This window comes from Malaya genurostris, chromosome 2, assembly GCF_030247185.1.
Source record: "Malaya genurostris strain Urasoe2022 chromosome 2, Malgen_1.1, whole genome shotgun sequence".
Classification (NCBI taxonomy): domain Eukaryota; kingdom Metazoa; phylum Arthropoda; class Insecta; order Diptera; family Culicidae; genus Malaya; species Malaya genurostris.
In genome coordinates this window covers 243,149,194-243,159,130 of record NC_080571.1, presented here as the reverse complement: position 1 = coordinate 243,159,130, position 9,937 = coordinate 243,149,194, and the positions used below count along the sequence as shown (strand labels likewise).

General features: G+C 37.6%; 1 protein-coding gene across 10 annotated transcripts in view; it reads left to right on the top strand.

Moving 5' to 3' along the window:
- The first annotated feature begins 222 nt into the window (after nucleotides 1-222).
- The window catches only part of LOC131428403 (receptor-type tyrosine-protein phosphatase mu), a 300,376-nt gene continuing 290,661 nt past the window's right edge, over nucleotides 223-9,937 (top strand). For 3 of the 10 annotated variants that reach the window (XR_009229375.1, XM_058592349.1, XM_058592340.1), the window contains exons 1-3: nucleotides 223-485; nucleotides 1,365-1,757; nucleotides 8,282-8,644. Coding sequence is in view for 1 of the 10 variants with exons in the window: in XM_058592349.1 (XP_058448332.1) it covers nucleotides 8,643-8,644 (2 nt within the window). In the remaining 9 variants the exon portion in view is untranslated. The remainder of the gene's footprint in view (nucleotides 486-1,364; nucleotides 1,758-8,281; nucleotides 8,645-9,937) is intronic. The other 7 variants (XM_058592346.1, XM_058592342.1, XM_058592341.1 and 4 more) reach the window with 7 other exon arrangements.

Sequence of the window (9,937 nt, the reverse complement as noted above, 5' to 3'; positions counted from 1 at the left end):
GGCTGGTTTGCCATGCACGTATGTACTCTCATTCTCGCCGCTCTGTAAGCATTTTCCGTCGTCAGCTGTCGATTGAGTGTTCCGGTCCGGCTCTCCGATAGACTGCTCGCTTCGTGTGTATGTGTTAGTGCCATTGCTGAGATGTCGCGTATTGCCTCTGGTGAGCTGTGGTCCATATCGCGTAAGCATGATCATCCTCATCGCCACGACGGACACCGATGTCATATTCAGTAGATCGTGAGTACTGGTACGCGTTGGACGCGAAAATCGTGGAAAATCGCCTCGCCCCGTGATAGTACGTCTTGTACATTGACCGACTACCGCACGTCTCGCCATCGCCGTCGCCGTCGGGACGATCTCATACGAAACGGAAAAATAGACTATTGAAAATTTGTAACGGCCGTACCATTAACCCAAAAAACGGAAGAAGGAACTGGCAGTGTATCCGGTTGACGAGGAAAAAAAAGGTTCGGACCCCACCCCCGGTGAGAGGATACCATCGCGTTACATGTAGTTGTTGAGTGAAATATGGAGATAATTTTGAAGTACTGCGAAAGCAGGTGGAAAAGCGGAAGAGGGAGAAACATTAGCCACCTATAATTTTGGTTGCATAAAAGGATGTCCCCCTCACTGGACACAGTGTTGGTGTGTGTTATTCTACTCACCAAGTTAATGGAAAACGTGTAGTGTAAATCGAGTGTAAAACACAAAGGACACGACGTTTTCAAAAAGTGTCTTTTGTTCTATTCATACCAGAGGGACTTCTTATTTGGAGCTGGCTACAGAAAGTCGATCTCAGCCCCGCGGTCATGCGAGTGTTTAGTTTCTATTCACGATGAAGATTTTTTCTGAGATACAGCCTCCGAATGAGAGTCCCCGGGGGTCATCTTTGTAACCAACACTGTTTTTGCCTAGCAAAAAAAACTAACCCAAGTAGCAGCAACCGCAGCATCAGTCTCGTCATTTTCTGCTGCTACATCATCGCTAATAGCAACAGCAACAGCAGCTCAATGTGAAGAAGAAATATTTTTCTATAAATATATTTTCGCCTGTTTTTCACGAGTCCTGCTCCGGCACTGTGTCTCGCTTGGGTGGTGTGTTTTCGTTTTTTTTTTTTCTACCTATTCCGGCGAACACAACGAGACGACGCTCACTTTTAAGCAGCGAGCAACGAGAAAATATTGGTGCTCCCAAGAAAAGTGTGTGAAAATGATTGTATCGTCAGCAGGTGACGACGGGATTTGCTGGTTGCTGTAAAGTGTTAACAGGTTTTGTTAGAAATTGTGCGATAAAATTTCGCTCTGTTCAACGCATATCGAAAGGAAACCAAAAATTATTTTGTTCTGTATTCTTGCTCGGTTTAGTTGTTTGTAAACTAATAATGTATTACTTAATGAAAACAGTTGGGCTAATTCACAACGCAACGGTTCGCAGATAGCGGAGGCAAATGCTCTTGAAGATAAGTGCGTTGTTCTCAGTGCCAAAAGTTGAAAATCTTGCGGTTATTATTAAACATAGCATTGTTTTCCGACGACTGGGACGAGTCCCCAAATCATCTGCTGAAGTATCGTTCAGAAAGCGCCCAAGAATGTAAGCTTATCTGAATATTCGTAGTATATCTTCAACCATATGTAGGCCGTAGTTAACAAGAAATTAAGAAAAAAGTGGAGTTCAATAGTGCATGTGTTTAGGCTTTACCCTTGGATGAGAGTGAATGCAAATGTATCATTCCGATGCCGGAAAATCGAAAGTGAAAGGTGAATTAGTTAGAAGTTTTGGTCGACTGTTTGTAATACTGAAAAATTTGATTGGTTGTGTGAGCTAGATTGTACATTGTACCTAAATTAGAATCGGTAGTTGTGTCTTGTCTGCAAACATTTCAAATGTAACTGACATTTGAGGGGCAATTTTCGAGAGACCGTGATGAGCAATGACAAACAAACGTTTTCAGTTTCTGATTCAGTGCAATAAAATTCGATCAACAATCAGCCTAATAAAAAAATAAACTTTCATGACCGGGGAAGTAATAATACGTCGAATAAATTCAAAGTGTTCAGCTGGCATCGCTATGCACCCTACATCCTTCAATTGGGTGGAGAATTAGATTTAGGATATGTACTGCTTTTGAACATAATAAATCGAAAACTTTCTAGACTAAAGCAATAAATTTACATAAATCAGACTAACAGAAAAACGAAAGGTCTGATAATAATGTTTTTTACCTATCTCATATAGAAAGGCTAAGCAATCGCTGTGGTAACCAACTTTACAACCGATGTCATATACCATTCGACTGTGCGTGTATGTATGTATGAGACAAGTAATGCCACTCAATTTTCTCAGAGATGGCTGAACCGATTTTTACAAAATCTGATTTAAATAAAAGATCTCATTGTCCCTTAGACTGCTATGCAATTATATCCTGATCCAACTTCCGGTTCTGGAATTACAGGGTGATATGCACCAGAAAATAAAAAAATAAAATAGTCCTCATGTTTCTCAGAGATGGCTGAACCGATTTTCACTTTTTCAAATGAATGGTCTTACAATGTTCCTGAATTTCATTTGGATCCGACTTCCAGGTCCGAAATTACAAGGAAATAAGTGCAATTTTTTGGAAAAATGCGCACTAAATTTTCTCGGAAATTTCTCAGCCGATTTTCAAAAACTAAGAAGCTAATAAAAGGTCTCAATTTTTTTAAATTTTCCCGAAAAGTTGATTCAGATTTGACTTCCGGTTCCGGTATTACAGTGCGATTAGTGAAAATTTTCAAATTCATGAGTATTTTTTTTACAAGCGATGGCGAAACAAGGTGCACATTTTTATACAACTTACTGCTAAATTCATCTAGCTGGCAGATCTTGTTATTTGGTGAATACATAAAACTACTTTGAGACTACTAGTCCCCGGTTTCCGCTTCCGAAAGCACCGATAACAGTGAAGAAAAGCTCCAAAAGCGGAGCTCATTTCGATTTCTCAGCAACGGTTAAGCCGATTTTCATTGGAAATGCTGAACCAGTTAGCAACCCAGGAGATGCGGAGGAAAACACATCTAAGAAGCAACTCGTTGACTCGACAAGGCACCCTTCATGTGCATTGGGCACGGTATACTATTGACGAATTTCGCGCTAAATCGTATTCGCAGTTGGCTACACTCTCTCAAATTTGAATGAAATTTTCTGAACTTGTAGACTTTGTTCCAAAATGCCACTTTGCATACTTTGTTTATCCGAAATTGATCTAGACTGAAAAAATTGACTTTTAAAAATTTGAAATATTCACAAAAACAAATTTATTTATTTGATTTTGATGAAATTTTCTTCTAAGATTGTGTTTCCTACCAACCATTAATACGTTGCAAGATGAGCACTTTCAAAGAAACAAAGTCTTACCCACAAAAATGATTTTCTTGTCCCAACTGAATTCAAGAATCCAATGAAACTCAATTTGTAGGAATGAAACTAATAACAGAATTCTTTATCGCTAGTAGCCCGATACTTGCAAAAAGTAACAGTAATGAACAAGAAAAAGTAAGGACCTACCTTGGAACAAAATTTCAATAAATTCGAAAATTGTGTTTTTGTTTTTGTAAATCGACTTCAAATTTTGAAAATTGATTTTTTCAGTGTAGGATTCGAATAGACGAATTTCGCACCAAATCATAGGAGGCTAACTCCTACGATTTGGTGCGAAATTCGTCTATATAGACTTTATCACCAAAAGCCACCTTGTTCATTTTGTTTTTCAAGAATTAATCTAGACTCTCTTTGGAAAAGGGCTGAACTTTTAACCATATTTTAGCAAATAGTTAAAGCAGAAGAATGGCTTCAGGAAATTAGTCTAATTATCGATACTTTCTGCAAATATCGGCGACTAGCAATATGGTATGCGGAAAAATTTGACCTTTCATTTCAAGTTTAAGAAAATTGGTCAGCCATCTCCGAGGAAAGTTGGTGTAATTATTTTAATAATTTTTTGCACATTATTCCTCATATTTTTTCGGAACCGAAAGTCGGATTAAAATAATAATCAGGAATTTTCAATGGACCTTTTAGTTGAATCTAAATTTTTGAAAATCGGAGTCGAATGGTATATAACACTCATAAGTGAATTTTCACAGTTATTGCATAACCTTTCTATATGAAAAAGGCAAAAAGTTTCGCCCTTTTCAAAACACAGTCTAGATCAATTTCGAAAAACAAAGTATGCAAGGGTGCTGCTTGTGACAAAGTCTACAAGTCCAGGAAGTTTTATTCAAACCTGAGAGGGTGTTGCTAATATTTGTTCGAGTTGGTGCGAAAATCGTCTTTTTCTGCGTCTGCGTGACACCATCAATGTCCGAATAATTTCATTACATTTCCTCCAATTGAAATCGACTATACACTAGTCGATCAGAGTCAATACATACACCGCTCACTGACGCGCTAAATGGACAACACTCAGTTCTTCATCAGTTGCACTGTCAATTGAAACTCGGTTAAGCCGTCATTAGTTGCTCCCTTGAAATAATAAACATCCCTTTTCAATTGACGCAGAGAGGCTCATAGGCGATCAGGGATATTTTTGACATGGACAAAATAGCTGCTCGACTGTCAAATTTTATCTGAAAGTTCAAATCTTTCGCGGGATGGTTCACGCCGGTTTCAGTAGGTTCAAGATAACAAAATGATCTCAGTTACAATATGCAAACGAAAACTATTATCTTTTTGCATGTTAAAAACGAACCAAGGCAAATAAATTTGTGCAAAATAAGTTTGTTTTATTTAACAAAATTTCGTGTGATTTCGAGAAACGGGTCAATGCCTGCAAGCTGGATTTAACATTACCTATCAAATGCTGAGCAACACTTGCCTCATCTTTCTTACGCACTTTTCTTCTTCTATTCCCTCTTTTAATCCTTGTCGGTTTTGAAGATTTTGCCTGTTTTTCTAAGCTTTCCCTTTATGATCGCACAGAATTTTCCTATCGGACGAAGTTTTGAAGAGTTTGTCGAATTGGCCTCTTTTGGTACATAAACAACAACGTTGGCTTCGTACCACTCCCTCATCGGTTTTGTATAACAGGACAATGCAAGTTCCGGCCAAAACAACGTTCTGGAAGTATTCTTCTTTATCTATTTGACCGTTGAAGTTGTCGGTCGTTATGTACGGCTTGTTGGGTTTTGCCGCCTCCACAGATCGCCTGCCACACCGTGTACTTCTTGGTAAATTATTCGGCATTGCTCTTCGGAAACTTCTCCGGAACATTCAGGCGGGACTTTGTGATGATAAACTCCAAGCCGAAGATTTGCTCGGTGTCCTTCTTCAATGTACGTCTCTTCATCCATTACGATGCATTTTGGCTTCACCAACCATTCATGGAACAGCCTTTGGTTAGACCTTTTTGTTACATTGAAGACATAAAGTTTGACCCACTTCTTTATCTGTTGGATGAACGAGACGGACGAATTGACCTTTTTGGCCTTTTTCAGAATCAAAAGGTTCAGATTGTATTCTTGAAGGAATCGATCATTCTCCCTGTGTTCACAGAGTTCCATTTCTTCGCTTCAGATCCACTGTCGGATTGTCGATTTTCGACTGTTTCCACAACCGCGCACAAAAATTGTTGTTAAAGCATTTCTTGCTTGGAAGGAATCTTGATAACCACTTGACAGGTTGTAACGAAATTTTTAACATGTAAACATTACACTTTCAAATTTCATCAAGTTTTACCAATCTAATAAAAAGTTATACACAAATGAAAGTGTAAAACTTTATATTTCATGTATTTATATTAACTATAACTTTTTGAGGCTTCAAACAATGTTTTCTTTAAAAAACGCACAATAGAGGTCGTGTATAAAAAAAAACCTTTCAACAAAACGCAGAATAGACTTGAAACCCGGTCGTCATACTAGGTGACCTCCTTAAATGATACAATTCTCGCCAATGATGGTGCCTGTAGTGTCGAACAGTGTTGGTGTTTGCCGATAATTTGGCAGAAAGCGACTTGATATTTTCCTATATTGTATACAACATCGTCAATCTGGTAGCTACAAGAATTCGCTGCCTGTCAATGCATGAATCGTGAGAGAAATTTACTGGGGTTGGTGTGAAGGAAGTACCGTTGTCCTTTGGTATAGTTGTCTCCTTGTCCGGTTTATTACATGGCTTACCGCAGTGAACAGCTTTTTGGCAATATTGACATGTGGCCATCTGATTGTCATAAGTAACAAGTGATTTGCACGGGATTCTTGTATCCTGACCGAATATCACATAAGAAGGTATATGTCTCCTCAAGCGCATGCGTAACAAACGTACGCCATTTAGAATACCGGGGAAAAAATCTTCCACTTTTCTTTTTCGATAGAGAGAATCTCTCCGTATTGGGACATGGTTTTGCAAATATAAGGATCGACACGTTTAATGTCAATATGCATTTGCTCCTTAAGCAAACCTTCAAGTTCTCGTATCGAAGGTCGAATTTTGCACTGTCTAAAGTCAACAATAATTGTATTTTTTCGTACCGGCGGTAGCTTTTGTTCGTTTGGTTCACTCATTTCGAGATCGTTCTATTGTTCACTACACAATACTGTACTTGGTTTCTTCTGTCCCGAACGTAAGCGGTTTTATTATATCGACTGACTTGGATGAGATATGAAACCGAACTGATATATACAAAGGTTATATTCACATAATTAGAATAAGCGGCAATAGTAGCATGATTATGTCGCAATGATCCACTACCCGTATAGAATCGGATCGCAAAACGAAAATGAGCCACAGCAGCAGTGATGCTCAGACGGGTCATCGAGAGAAATTCGCTCTCGCACTGGCGTCCATTCTTAAAGTTAAACGATCTTTGGTGACGAAAATGTCAATTCGTTCTCCACAGTTTCAGACAGTCTGCCAAATGAAGCTATTGGTTCTGGCATTTGTTGACTCTTCGACTAACCTACTTAAAATTCTAGGAAACATGTGAAGAGGGATTTTTTTTAGTTCTACTAAAACGCTTAACCAAATAAACTGTTCAAACTGTATCTGTTTTACATTTATCTTTCACGGGATTTGGCTTGTAACTATGTTCTTTCAGTTTTGGGAAGTTTTTAAGTTTGTATGCACGTAATCCGGCGCTTGCTTTGACCTATTGAACGTGATTTTGCGAAGCATCGAACTTTTTGCAACAACAAGTGATGAAATGATGAGATTCAGATGTAATCACATCTTCCTGTTTGCGTCTATAGTCATTCGCCTCTCTTGTAAAATTTGTTCAGTTGCTGTTAAGTGGAAAAAATTTACAGCCTGCTATTTTTATTTTCGGATCCTACTTCCATTTCCAATGCTCTACACTGATCCACGCGGAAAGCTTTTCAATGCCAGAATGAATAATGGCGTGTATTCTCTGAAAATTTTTTAATTCTTCCAATTACTGATCTTGACGGCTACCGACTCGAAAACCTTCCGAAGTGGAACTCGCACCGGTTTATCATAAAACAAAATTATCATTTAATAAACCATGATTTAACCCCTTAACGCTCAAGGGAAATATGTTTCCCTTCTATAAAATCGTTATAGATTCTTCAATTACTATTAAATCGATGATTTTTTTTACTGAATGTCAAAGAAAACTTATTTCGAGCGAATAAGTAAAAAGAATTATCAATCTTTATTGAACTAAAAAAGTTTGTTCAAAATGACGTATAGAAAATAGAACACATAATAAATGCGTTATGTGCAACGTCCACAAGTACATGAAATGGTTTCGTAGACTGCCATAACTAACTATTCTGATAATTAAAGCAATTCAAGCAATAAATTAAACTACGATATAATAAACCCAACTCTTCTCTTATTTATTTCTAATAATCATAGGGAAAAATAGGTCCCATGAAATTATAGGAAACTTATGCACCCTGCTATGTTTTTCTGGTGATATATTCTTTATTTACACCCCCAATAGCTAAAGTATTGTCTTGTACTGATATATTTCGTCCTGCACATCTTATGGTCGTGAAAGGGTTAAAACGTCTCTTGAGAACGACCTGCAAAAATCATTTCGACCAATATCATGAACGTAAAACATTCATAATCAGTGATGCCAAACGCCTTCTGACAAATTATTTTGATCTCAAATTATAAGTGTCTACTTGGTCAGTGATCTTGATAGTACAAACACAATTGCACAAAAGATCATTCTAGCTCATCACAGTTTTGTCGAAGTTGTCTGAAACAAAGTTATTAATAAACGTCCGAATCTTCCAAAATATCTTAATTCAAAAAAATACTTTTATGATCCCACAAGTATTCGTATACGAGTTTAATGTGAATAAACAAAGTGAAAAGTCGTTTGATGATCGTATGCCGGCAAAATGGAAATGAGCAATCGAAGTGCGAAAATATGGTAATCAAATATTTATAAAACGCTAGAAAATTATTTCGTGCCTCCCCATATAAGCGTGTATAAGCGATAGGGTGCTCACAGAAATCAAACTTCGAAAGGAATTACGCCCGAAAATCAAAGTGCTAAGTGTGTGTAACGGTGGAGAAAGAACTCCCCAGTTCGTCCGTTTTATGAGCCGTGGATAACGGAACAGAGGAGGTATATCGATACCAGGGAATCCGTCAGAAGCTCGTGGATCTGCACCTAATAAAAACCATTCAAAATGTAAGAAGTTATGTTTATTACTTATCGCTTTCTGTCTACATTCACTCATATTCACCCACCCGCCGAATTTTGTCAAGTTGTTCGTAATAGGATGATAATCATCATTCATACATATGGCTCCCTGCAAAAAATACTCCCACATATCGAAAATGTACATAAACTTACACGTCCTTCTTCTCCTAGCTGCTGATGTGCGAAAAGATGTTTACATTTCTGTGCGCCTCGTTTTATATGTTCTACATCTTCTCACTCCACTCCGGCCAACCAGAATGTTCCATTTTGGACCAGACGACCAAACACACGAGCTTTCACGTGGCAAATTATCTTTCACGTGTACAAAACTTCACACTTATCGCACTCATGTTATTGCCCCCAAAGTCCTAGATTTCTTTAGTCCTGCTTATAATGTATAGCTTCATGTAGACATGTTAATTACAAGCTGAAAATGTTGTGTTGTGACTGTTGTACGATGCCAAGAATAAGTAATACTTTTTACCCATTTCAAATATGTTTCGAACAGTACAGTAACATCATTTTTTACGGATATCGTACGGTACGCATTCATAATTTTCCTATTCATATGAGAAACATGACAGTGAGCAAACTTCTCTTTCTTTTGTGTTTTAAGCTATCTGCAGCAATTCAAATACCTTAGCATTATGCCTTCGAGTGAAATAAGAAAAGAAAATCGTTCATGATTTCAACAATGTCTGATGCTCTCAGGCTTGGAAAGCTATCATAATTCAGTAAAAACTTTAAGTTTATTAAAGCTGGGTCAGCAACTGGGTGCCCATAAATCGGTATGTGCACGTTATTGCTCACAGGGGGATTAGTGCTAGATAGTTTACATTTATTTATTTTCGAGTTTAATTGCGATTTGCTTCATTGCTCCTGTGCAGAGCTACGCTTGCCATTAAATGCAGTTTTGTTATGGAATTAGTATTTATTATTTTTTGTGGGACGAATATTAAAACGTACTATTTCTCGTAGAGGGTAATCGATGGGTAATTTTAATTAGTTTCAACATTGCAGTATTTTTGCAAATGCTTTCCGTCCTTCTCATGTAGAATGATTATAAAATCGCTGTTAAATCGATTTTTGAACCGAGGCCCGGTTACTGGAATTCTCCTGTATTGTCATACCTCTTAACTCTTTGATTACATATTGGCGTACAAAAAAAAAAACAAATAAAAAATAATAATTTCCTCATTTCCTCCCACCTTTTTATTATTTTTTTATTTTTACAACACGACTACATTCCGATCTAATGCTTGACCTTCTGCTTCGACAGAC